Raw genomic sequence first — 12,700 nt, 5'->3', positions numbered from 1 at the left:
GTTGAAGTGTGGCAACCGTATTTGAGGTATATAGGTGGACAGATAAAATTCACAACCCCTCCCTCCCCGAATAGAAACAATTCGTCCCAGCAGGTAAAGGATTAAGAGTATGAAATAGGGAATGTGGCGCAGACAACATGTGTTTTCCCTCTACCTGTTTTTATTTAATATTCGAGGACCTCTAGCTTCAAGGAGGATCATTGTCTTTGTCGGTATTTAGGAGTTTTTTGTATGTTTGTATTTTTATATTTTGGTATTTGTATAATTTAAGGGATTGGAATGGGAGGGTGTAAGGAGGAGGAAATAAGGACTCTGTAAATCATATTACGTGGAAAGAAAATGTAATATTTTGTTCATTAGATTTACATGAGTCTTTAGAAAATCAAAATAAAATATTTTTTAAAATTCACTTTAGCAAGTCATCATCTTGCAATGGTCATCATTTTACCCTATCATGGGGTTTCTAGTACTTACATTTTCTTCTGTGATTTTGGGTGCTGCTACCTCTCACCATTTGCCAGTTCATCGTCTTTTTAATCTGCTTTATTTTGTGTCATCTCTTATTTTGTCTGTGCGTCAGTTCTGGCATTAATCATTCTGTTCACCATCCCAGAACTTGACAGTTCACTGCAGTTATTTTTGTTATACATGTTTGATTAAATGAAAGGTTAAAATGAGTCCCAATCTGCTCTTTGGCATTGTCAAAAAAAAATCTTAAAGTATTACTTTAGGGATCAAGTTACCCGACACAAAAAAAATGGCGTCACTGCTTTAGTTGCTGTAATGGCTGTAAAAGGTACTGACAATGCTTTATTTAAAATCCTACGACCATGAGATCTTGGCCCAAGATGGTGGCGCCTGTGTATGGCAGTGGCCTCAAGGGGTTGCAGGCTCCGGGGAGCAGCAGACTGAAGCAAGGCACGCAGAGCACCAGTAAAAAGGACAACAGACCCTATTGAGAAGGAGAAGCAGAGGAAATTATCTCAAGGACAGTGATGGACCAGCAAGGGGCTCTGCAGCTGAAGGACACAGAGAGGTGAGATGTTGGCTACATGCGGGTGAGGAACCCATATAGACTACGTGTAACTTGAGGTCAAAGGATTCACACCAGGCTGTACGAGACTGTCTCATGAGAACCAAGTCTCGGAACCAAAATTTGAGAGGGTGTTGAGGGCAAGAAGGGCCCTTCCTGGGTGCTGAATGCTTCCCCATCGTGTCAGAGGTTTGGATCTGGGCTCAGGTTGCCAACGGTTTGAAGTCTTGTGCGGCACCAGGGTGGAGTTCTGGAGGCAAATCCTCAGACACTCAGTACTCTTCTCTTTCTCTGACTGTCAGGGGTGCTGGGGAAAGGTAATTTTGTGTGATGAGACTTTTCTGTTTTATTACATGACAATAAATAGTATCTAATCCAGAGGTGGCCAACCTTTCAATTTTTAATTTAGACACATAACAAGGTAACAGGCGATTTCAGCCCACAAGTACTTACCGGAGGTATAGGTTCATGGGTGGGATGGACTCGTGGGCCAAAATAGCCTGTTACCATGCTGTATGTCTAAACTAAAAATTAAAAGGTTGGCCACCATGGATTCGATACTATTTGTTGTCATGTAATAAAATAGAATTCTAATCTGATTTTTCTTAACATTGGAATATTGACCAAAATGTACTGCTTTTTACTATTAGCTACTTTTGATATTTAATGCTGGGTAGGCATACAACATAGATATGCTATTTTTAAATAATGTTTTGCTGCAAAAGTTTTTTTTTAAATTAAACCAACTAATCTTTGCCTGTTTAACATATGCCTTTTGACCTGGTGAGCATTTGGCAATTTTGTTATTTATTGTGATCTATTACAAGTAATTGTTATGAAATCCTTCTGTTGTTTTTTTTTAAGATAAATATAGATAGGTATCAATAGAGGTAGTGGTTTTGTTTTCAGATTTACTTATGAAGATGGAGATCACAACAATATAAAAACTATTTAAAATGGAAAAAGAGTTCTGCAGATGAAATGTAAATCAGAAATGAGAGAAGCTGTAAATCTGGTATTAACATTGTTTTCGACTGACCAAGTTAGCTGCCAGATACTTGACCTGATGAATACTTCCAGCATTTCATGCACTTTTCCTATAGTTTAGTATAAACTCCCTCCAACACTTTAATTCAATGCTAATGCAATTCAATTTAATACAATTCATCACCCCCCAACCCATCCCATACGCAGCTGAAATAGACTGAGAATACAGTCAACACCAAAGAGATGCATTGAGGTTCTGAATGACATCAGGTCGGGACCCTTTCAAGCCTCTATTTTAGCAGAAATTGACAACCTGGGCAAATGTAATTAAACAAGGCGAATAAACCACCCACGGTCGGATAGGAGCATCTCACTTCCTCGTCCATGAGCAAACTTTCCCCTCTGTCTCATTTCGGGAGCCAGCCCTTACCGCAGCCGTCAGCTGACACAGGCCCAACGCTCAGGTCCCAGTCGCAACTATCGCAGGCCGAGCTCCGGACATCGGCCCACAACTCAGGTCCGCTCAGCAGTCGCGGCCTCACCTGCCCGCACGAGCGGAAGTGACTCACCCTCACCTGAGACAGGAAATAGTGCGGACAGCGAGTCACCTCCTCCGGGGCCGGCCGAGCAGGGGGTGCGTGGCACCTCCGCCGGGACTGGGGAACGGGAGGCGGGAGGGGGGGGGGACAGGTCGGGGTTAAAGTCGCCTCCGCCGAAACTGGTGGAAAAGGGACCGTCGGGGTTGAAGTCGCCTCCACCCCCCGGGACTGGTGGAACCGGAGTTTCAGTCGCCTCCCCGGGACTGGTGGAGCATGGACAGGTCGCGGTTTAAGTCGCCTCCCCAGGTGTGATGACACACTACGGTACATCACTCGGCCAACAGGTGGCCTAGAGACATGGCAGCCAGTTTAATGACATTCGACCACCAGGCGGGCCCATGGTATAAAGCCGAGGTCCTGACCGTGTTCTCTCTCTCTCTCTCTCCCCTGGGCGATCCCACCCAAGCACAAGGAGAAGATCGAGGAGGGGGACGAATCCTTCATGGTTGAGACATGTGCGAGCCCCCCCCCCCCACCACCAAAACCTGGTGGAGACTGGCTCAAACATGGGGATGAGAGCAAGGACTCTGAATCCTCAGCGGACGCCTACCAGGTAACGCCGGTCCCCGAGGAGCCCCATGTCCACCAGTGGAGGCAACAGTCCCCAGCGCCAGTGCAATCACAGCACCTTGAAATGAATCAACAGCAGCACCTCTCAACGATGCTACGGCCAGAACGCCTGGAACTGGACCCCCGGGCCCCCAGCACACACACGGACTTCAGCCGCTGGAGACTTTGTTTCCTGAACTACGCTTGCGTGATGATGCTGGCTGCGCACCTGAAAGATCTTTTCATGCTGCTAGTGGCCCAGCTGGGAGACCTCCCATACGCGTTAGTCCAGGACTGTGCCTCATACATGGAGGCTATGGACATGCTCTAGTACCACTATCTTCAAGGGGGAGATGAGGTACATGTGAGACACTGTCTCTTTGAGGGACCTGGCGTCGGCTGAAGAAGAGGAAGAACCCCAGCTCAATGTACCATCAGTACCACTCCAAGCATCCACACCCCCTCCCCTCTGCTAGCCGCACTGTGGAGGCCAAATGGCTCTCCCCTGGGGATCCACAACCCACACAGTATACCCATAACACCTGACCGAACAACGGCCCATACGCGTTAGTCCAGGACTGCACCCATATAGGGAGGCTATGGACATGCTCCAGTCCCACTATCTGCAAGGGGGAAGCGAAGTACACGCGAGACACTGTCTCCTGACCAGGGGAGTCCTTCTGGGATTTCATTCTATCAGTAAGAGCCCTGGCATGGGCATGCAACTTTCGCGCTAGTACCCCAGAGCAAATAGCGCAGGACCTGATGAGGGACACGCTGGTGGCGGGAGTCTGGTCAAACAAAAGCATGATGTTCCTGGAAGAGGCTGTGAGGGTGGCAGAGGCGATGGAGACAGCTAGAAACAACTTTGGGGGATACCTCCCCGACCACAGCACCAAGCCCACCAGTCCAACCCTGCTAGACTCGCTGGTACCCCACCAAGATTGGGCCGATAACGTGGAGACGACAACGGTTGCAGCAATGGCGGCTCAGCCAGATGCGACCCATAGATGCTGTTTCTGAGGCCAAAACCCCCACCCGCAGGCACACGGTCTGCTCGAAATGTAGAAAACAAGGCCATTATGCTCGAGTCTGCAGGAGCCCGGGGGCGATCGCCAAGACCCATTGTCATGTAAATGGGTGATGAGATAGCTCTGCTTCTTTCCTAGGTCAGCCAGGAAGGAACGCCATGTGCGCCCAGAGGGAGCAGCCAACTTAGACCCAGAATCCAGAGGAGGAGCGCCACTACTATGGAGACCATGAGGAGACCGAGGAGTGCATGCTGGCTTCCCTCAGGACCAATCAGGTGAGTCCACACAATTTGTCAGAGACTATGGTCTCTGTGCGGTTGAACGGGTTGAAATTTAAATGTCTGTTGGATAGCGGTAGCACAGAGTGTTTCATAGAGCTGAAATTAGCCAAAGACCACACAGATTCCCCATATACCCCAGCAACAGGCATATTTTCCTATCGTCCAACAACCACTCCATGGAAGTAAAGGGGTACTGTGTGGTGACACTAGAAATTAAAGGGAGGGAGTATAGGGACTTCCATGTGCTGGTCCTGGAACAGCTCTGTGCCCCGGTGCTGTTGGGATTAGACTTCCAGTGCTAGCTGGAGAGCCTCACGGTAATCCACAACGGACCAGAGCCCCTGCTAATGCTTACGAGCCAAAAGTGCTGTGCGCTATCTCCTTAATATTGAGCCCCCCCCTTATTTACCCACCACACCCCAGACTGTAAACCCATAGCCACAAAGAACAGGAGGTACAGCCCCAGAGTCAGAGCTTTTATTAAAATGGAGACACACCGATTGCTGCAAGAGGGCATCATTGAACCCAGCAACAACCCATGGCGAGCCCAGGTAGTCGTAGCAAAGTCAGGGGAGAAACCTCGCTTAGTGGTCGACTACAGCCAGACCATTAATGAGTTCACACATCTGGACGCATACCCTCTCCCCTGGATTAATGAGATGGTGAGTACGATAGCCCAGTATAAGATCTTCACTATCGACCTCAAGGCTGCGTACCACCGGTGCCCATCAGAAGGAGCGACTGGCCCTATACAGTGTTTGAAGCTGATGGCCGACTGTATCAGTTCGTCCGACTCCCGTTTGGAGTCACTAACAGGATATCACTGTTCCAGAGGGAAATAGACCGACTGGTGGATGACTACTGCCTGGAGGCTGTTTTCCCGTACCTGGACAATGTTACCATCTGCAGGCACTCGGTAAGCGACTACAACGCAAACTTAAAGAGATTCCTGGAAGCAGCCAAAGAACGCAACCTGACATACAACAAAAGCAAGTGTGTGTTCGGGGCTAGGAAACTGACTTTGTTGGGTTACGTAGTACAGAATGGGGAGGTGGGACCAGATCCGGCTTGCATGCAGGCCCTCATGGACCTACCCATCCCCGCTACGCCCAAATCGCTCAAAAGATGCCTGGGCTTATTTGACTATTATGTGCAGTGGTATAAAGCTGAGGTCCCAACTGTGTGCTCTCTCTCTCCACCAGGATCACTGTAAGCGCAGCTAGCAGCCAACTAGATATGTATGTGAGTGGAATAAAGCTGTGTTGCCCCAAACAGTATGGTGCTTATGTTTTCCTTTGGCACAGCCTAGCACACTGGAACTGGTGGAGCCGGGGTTGTCACCTTCCTGGGACTGGTGGAGTTGAGACAGGCCGGGGTTTAAGTCGACTACCCAGGACTAGTGGAGCATGGACAAGCTGGGGTTTAAGTCATCTCCCCGGGTCTGGTGGAGCGGGGACAGGTTGGGGTGTGTGTCGCCTCCCTGGGACTGGTGGAGCGGGGACAGGTCGGGGTGTGTGGCACCTCCACCGGCACTGGTGGACCGGGGACAGGTCAGGGTGTGTGGCACCTCCACCGGGACTGGTGGGGGTGTATGGCACCTCCACCGGGACTGGTGGAGCAGTGACAGGTCAGGGTGCATGGCACCCCCCGGGACTGGTGGAGCAGGGACAGTTTGGGGGGGGGGGGGGGTGTCGCCTCTGCGGGACTGATGGAGCTGGGACAGGTGGGAATGTATGTTGCCTCCCCGAGACTGGTGGAGCCGGGACAAGTCAGGGTGTGAGTCCCTTTTCTGGGTATTGGAGGGTCCGGGACTGGGTAGAGGCAAATGTCGTGCCTCCTCTGGGGTGATAGATCAACCAGGGTGAATTTTCTTTGGTTATATCTATCAAGCCAAGCTATTTTCCAAATTGAACAGTCTGGCAAAGTAAAATTTAGCTAGTAACTTTCCCACTTAGTTGAAAAACGAATTGAGAAAATGGAGGATCATCTTGGAGGAAATTTTTTGGCAGTTGTACGGCACAACACTGGGGTTCTGTATGGTGTTCTGTACTATGTAGATTACTATGACTGCAATAAAACGGTGAAAGACAAGTTTGGAGTCGGGATCATTATAGTCAAATCTTGTCATTGAACTACCTTTGTAAAATTCCCAACAAAACCACATGGATCTCCCAGCGGCAAGCAATGAAAGTAGAATTATATAAAGAAATTAGATTACTCGATAAAGATTACATGCAAACACAATGAAATCAATGATAAACACTTTTATTAATGTATAAAGAACATAAAGACATCTCAGAGTATAAACACCAAAAAAAGGTGTATGCTTGCATTTGGAAAAGTAAGATTTTAACTATGAAATTCTATGAAATTTTAACTATGAAATTCACATTTTTAATGGATTGACCTTAAACTGGGAATCTTTACATTTTCTGTTCAAGAAGACTGCAAAGGATGTATAGGTGTTACAGAAAATTTTCAACATTGGACAAGCACGAGGAGATTAATTTCCTACGCACTTCAGAGTTAAAAATAAAGGTTGGTCACTTAGAATTATGTATATGACATCTCATAGCTCAAGAATAAATATAATTAGATTAACTGACTGCAAAATATCTATTTCAATGAGCAATTAATTGATAAATTAGAGGATATAGCTCCTCTGTCATACTGGGACTGGACTTCCAGTGCCAGCTATAGAGCATCCACATGCAGTTCAATGGCCCCCAACCTCCCCTCACGGGCTGCAACACCAACCTACTGAAACTACTGACCCACCTGAATACGACCTGTGGCTTCTCTACTCTCCAGATCCCACCACCATCACTATTTCAGAACCTCACCCCCAACTGCAAGCTGACAGCCACTAAGAGCAGACGGTCAAATGGCTTCTAGCGGAAGGGGTCATGGAACCCAGCACCAGCCTATGGAGAGCTCAAGTAATGATAGTAAACAACATATGGTCATTGACTACAGTCAGACCATAAACCACTTCACCCTGCTCGATGCCTACCCACTTCACCACATCGCTGACATAGTCAAAGAGATCACCCAATTCCAGGTTTTCTCGACCATCAAGTCAGCTTTCCACCAGTTACCAATCTGCCCAGAGGACAGCCCATACACTGCCTTCGAGGCAGATGGTCACCTTTATCACTTCCTCTGCGTGACTTTTGGAGTCACCAACGGAGTCTATCTTCCAGAGGGAGATGGACCACATAGTCGACAACTATGGACTCAAGGCCACATTTCCCTACCTGCACAATGTGACCATCTGCAGCCATGACCAGCAGGACCATGACACCAACTTCTACAAGTTTCTGCAGGCAGCCAAAAGACTCAATCTGACCTATAATCAAAAGAAGTGTATCTTTAGCACTTCATGGCTGGCCATCCTGGGCTATGTGGTGGAGAATGGTATCATTGGGCAAGATCCGGATTGCATACACCCCCTGTTGAAACTCCCATTACTCCAAACCCTTAAGGTCCTGAAAAGGTGCTTGGGCTTCTTTTACTATTATGCCCAATTATGTGGACAAAGCGCGCCCCCTGGTGAAGATGACACTTCTCCCCTGTCGGCAGAAGACCAAACGGCGTTCACACGCATCAAGGGCAACATTACCAAGGCAGCGATGCCTGCTGTAGATGAATCTATCCCCTTCCAGGTGGAGAGTGATGTGTCCAAAGTCTGGTCACCAGGCAGGCAGGCCCCTGAGCTCCAGCACTCAGCCATCGAGTAAGAGGTGCAAGCCATAGTGGAAGCTGTATGCCATTGGAGGCACTACCTGGTCAGAAAACCATCACCCTGCTGACTGACCAATGTGCAGTCACTTTTATGTTCAACAACAAAGAGCAGGGAAAACTTAAGAAGAAGATCCTGAGGTGGAGAATTGAGCTATCCACCTACAACTACAAGATCTTGCACCAGCCAGAAGCTCAACAAGCCTCCCGATTCCCTGTCCCAGGGGACATGCGCTGATGCGCAGCTGGATCGTCTCCAAATCCTCCACAACAACCTCTGCCACCCAAAAGTCACTAGGCTCTACCACTTTGTTAGAGGCCACAACCTCCCCTATTCAGTCGAAGACATCAGGGAATTGACACACAACTGCCCAGTCTGTGCCGAGTGCAAACCCCAGTTCTACCAAAACCCACCTTATCAAAGCCACCCACCGCTTTGAGCAGCTGAGCATGGACTCCCATCTACCAACAGGAATGCATACTTCCTTAACATTGTGGATGAATACTCCTGTTTCCACTTTGCCATTCCTTGTCTGGATATGACCATGGTCACAGTATTAAAAGTGGCATCTTCACTCTGTTCAGGTACCCCTGCTCTATCCATAGCCACTGGGGGTCTTCCATTATGAGCAAAGAGCTGTGCCAGTACCTGTTGGCCATAGGCATAGCCATGAGCAGGACCATGGGCTATAATCTCTGGAGAAATAGGCAAGTAGGGATGGAAAATACCACTGTTTGGAGGGTGGTCCTGCATGAAAGGCTCCTCCTTCCTCAGAAAATTGGCATCCAGAACCACACTACCATTCTGGCTGATGAACCCAGGGCTTTTTCTGCTTCAAAGGCACATCAGATACCACAAAATTAACCATCTGGTCGAGAAGGTCCACCTTCTCCATACCAACCCCCAATATGCCTACGTGGAGTATCAGAATGGTCGACAGGACACTGTCTGCATCTGGGACCTGGCGCATGAAGGATTCCCCTCAACCAACCGGACAATCCCCTCCCCTGGTAACTCCAACCAACCCAAACAGTACCACGGTACTGTGGTGATACGACCACCAGCCTGCTGCAGGGGGCAATCTCTGTACCTCCAGGAAGACTATCTAAGGGGCTGACTCCACCTGGCCAGCTGTCAATCAGCCAACCTGAATATAAACCTGAGATGGCCCCTCCTGAGCCAGTCACATGGATGTTCAGACTTTTACTGGAATAAAGCCTGTTAACCATATAACCATTTACAGAGCGGAAACAGGCCACGTCGGCCTTTCAAGTCCGCACCGGTTCACTAGAACAACTCCACTAGCTCAAACCTCCTGCTATATGAGGGGAATAAACAGAGTAAATGTAGACAGGCTTTTTCCACTGTGGGTCAGTGAAATACAAACCGGAGGACATGGGTTAAGGGTAAAAGTTTAGGGGGAACTTCTTCACACAGAGTGGTGGGAGTGTGGAACGAGCTGCATGGATGTAAGAAAAACAGAATCATGAGTGTGAGGTAGGGAATGATTAGTTTGATGTGGAGTGGGTTTTATCTAGGTCAGCACAACATTGTGGGCTGAAAGACCTGTCCTATTCTATGTTCTCAGCTGTAAAAGGAGGAGAAGAGATTCATGAGAATGTTTCCAGGACAGGAGGGCTCGGGTTATATGGAGAGACTGAATAGGCTTGGACCTTTCCCCCTGGAGTCTGAGGGAGATGTATAAAGTACGAGGAACAGGGATAAAATTAATTATCACAGCCTTTCCCCAGGGTCGGGAAGTCTAAATCTTGAGGGCACAGTAGAATTTTGTTCCTCTCTACCTCCCTTGGTTTGACCAGTCCCTGAACTCCAAGTCCCACTTCTGCTGTTGGATTGGATTCCTCAATGACCTTGAACCAATCCGTAACATTACACTGCAACCTTCCCTGAGGTGAACACACCCCAGCTCCTCCGCTCTCTCCCATCACTTCCAGTATCCATTTCAAGAAAGCCATCATCCACCACTCCAATAGAAACAATCTGTATGTAAGTAGTGGGGCAGATAGAGTCATGTGGAAGACAGGCACTAAAGATTTGGATTGTACAGTCTTTTTGAGTTTTGTGTTTGCTTGCTGCTACCTCAGCGCATCACATGTACCAACCCCCCCACCCTCAGCCACTGGAGACACTGCTTATTGCACAAGACACTGCCTGGGAACCGACAGTCGCAGTGACAGACGAGACAACTGGACAGGCTGAATCTGTAAGTATCACGAAGCTGCAACGAACACTAATCCACACCACCCTGCTGGACTTTGTTGAAAAAAGAGGGGTGAATGTGGTGCTATCACCATGTATATATAAGTATTATATGGACAGGCCTGCCCCTGAACCTGTGACTCCTCCATCCCAGATATCCCTGTTATGCCCGAACCCCTCCCTTAGTACCTGCCTTGGAACTAGGCCAGCAACATGCAAACTGTACTGACACTTTAAGGTGATTAAAGCCTATTCATTGTGATTCTCTGTCTGATTGTGGTTGATTGGTAGTACAGGAAGTTTAGGGGAGATGGCATGGGTAAGTTTTTTATGCCGAGAGTTGTGGGTGCCTGGAGTGCCTTGCCAGGGATGATGGTGAAGGCTGAACCATTAGAGTCATTTAAGAGAGTCTTAGACAGGCACATGGATGGAGGAAAAGTGGAGCATTACGGTAGGGACGGATTAGTACATTTTCTTTGGAAATATATGGGTCGGCACAACATCCGAGGGCTGAAGGGCCTGAAGTGTTCTATGTTAACCTAGCCATCCCTCCTCCCCTGATCGCTCCTGTCCCCTCCCTCCCTTCTCCACCTATCAGTTCCTGCAATGAAATCTCCCCCCCACCCCCCACTCTTTTGTTGGACTCCTGCAGACGTTTTTCCATACCTTGATAAAGGACTCAAGCCTGAAACATCGGTTATGCAGTTATGTATGGAAGTTCATATGGCACCGAGGCACCGACTCTCAGGACAAGAATAAATTCCAGAGGGTTGTAACTCTGCCTGCGACATCACAGGCATCAGACTTGACTCCATCGAGGACACTACATGAGGCAGTGTCTTAAAAAAGCATCCTCTATCCTCAAAGACCCCCACCACCCAGGCTACTCCCTCTTTACTCTGCTACCATCAGGAAAAAGGTGCAGGAGCCTAAAGATGAGCACTCAGCACCACAAGGACAGCTTCTTCCCCGCTGCCATCAGATTCCTGAACAATCAGTGAACCAAAGACACAAAAGCCTTTTTATTTTTACTAATGTCGTAAGATGGTTATATGATTTTTTTTCACAATGACGCAGCTGGAAAACACTAAATTTCATAACAATACATGTTGATGTATTCTTAGCCTTTGCTATCTAAAGGACACTGCTTGACCTGATGAGTTTCTCCAGCATTATGTCTTTGCCTGCCCTGCCAAGTGGTCTACCGTCCCGCAATAGGCCATTAAGTCATCTCAGAATAGAAGGGGGAGGGAGTCGAGCAGAGACGGGGAGCGACGACACAAGTGTTCACAATAAACGCTGTCACCGTGTCGGGGTCCGTCGGGCAAATATCCAATGAACTGCCTGTATCGATGTCATGTGATCGGGCTTCAAGATGGCGCTGCCCAGGGAGCGGCGGCCCCTGTGGCTTTTGGTTGTATCGCTCTGTCCCTGTTTCTTAAATATTGTTTCTGCTGATGTCGAAAAATGCGAGGAACTGCGACTCGGACAATATCCTTGACGTTCCATGATACTTACAGGTGTTTTGTTATCGACCGGATTGTCGATAAAGTACTGCGGTTAGGAATCTTTTCGGCCGACACTGTGGAAAGGATAGCTTTGCTGTTTAAAGTACATTTACAGTGCTTTCTTGTCTCACCCTCCCCCCACACCCTCCCCCCTCCCCCCCTCCCCCTCACCTCCCCCCTCCCCCCCTCCCCCTCCCCTCCCCTCCCCTCCCCCCCTCCCCCTCCCCTCCCCCTCCCCCTCCCCCCTCCCCCTCCCCTCCCCCTCCCCCTCCCCTCCCCTCCCCCCCTCCCCCTCCCCTCCCCCCTCCCCTCCCCCCTCCCCCTCCCCCCCTCCCCCCTCCCCTCCCCCCCCTCCCCTCCCCTCCCCCCTCCCCTCCCCCCTCCCCCTCCCCTCCCCCCCTCCCCCTCCCCTCCCCCCCTCCCCCCCTCCCCCCTCCCCCTCCCCTCCCCCCTCCCCCTCCCCTCCCCTCCCCCCTCCCCCTCCCCTCCCCTCCCCCCTCCCCCTCCCCCTCCCCTCCCCCTCCCCTCCCCCCTCCCCTCCCCCCTCCCCCTCCCCTCCCCCTCCCCTCCCCTCCCCCTCCCCTCCCCCTCCCCCTCCCCTCCCCCTCCCCCTCCCCTCCCCCCTCCCCCTCCCCTCCCCCCCCTCCCCCTCCCCTCCCCCCCCTCCCCCTCCCCCTCCCCTCCCCCCCTCCCCTCCCCTCCCCCCTCCCCTCCCCCTCCCCCCTCCCCCTTCCCCACCTTCCCCCCCTC

General features: G+C 49.9%; 2 protein-coding genes across 11 annotated transcripts in view; one reads left to right on the top strand and one right to left on the bottom strand.

Annotated features, from left to right (window-relative positions):
* patj (PATJ crumbs cell polarity complex component) overlaps positions 1–2,887 on the bottom strand; it is a 307,050-nt gene extending 304,163 nt beyond the window's left edge. For 8 of the 10 annotated variants that reach the window (XM_069938545.1, XM_069938548.1, XM_069938553.1 and 5 more), the window contains exon 1: positions 2,451–2,585. The gene's annotated coding sequence lies outside the window, so the exon portion shown is untranslated. The other 2 variants (XM_069938547.1, XM_069938546.1) reach the window with 2 other exon arrangements.
* Positions 2,888–11,576: 8,689 nt separating this feature from the next.
* Positions 11,577–12,700, top strand: part of tm2d1 (TM2 domain containing 1) — a 46,948-nt gene continuing 45,824 nt past the window's right edge. Inside the window, exon 1 of the mRNA XM_069938555.1 lies at positions 11,577–11,933. Coding sequence (XP_069794656.1) covers positions 11,818–11,933 — 116 coding nt within the window. The 5' untranslated portion in view covers positions 11,577–11,817. The remainder of the gene's footprint in view (positions 11,934–12,700) is intronic.

Source organism: Narcine bancroftii, chromosome 5 (genome assembly GCF_036971445.1).
Source record: "Narcine bancroftii isolate sNarBan1 chromosome 5, sNarBan1.hap1, whole genome shotgun sequence".
Lineage (NCBI taxonomy): Eukaryota > Metazoa > Chordata > Chondrichthyes > Torpediniformes > Narcinidae > Narcine > Narcine bancroftii.
Note: the sequence above shows the minus strand (reverse complement) of the source record. Positions and strands in the feature narration are given on the sequence as shown.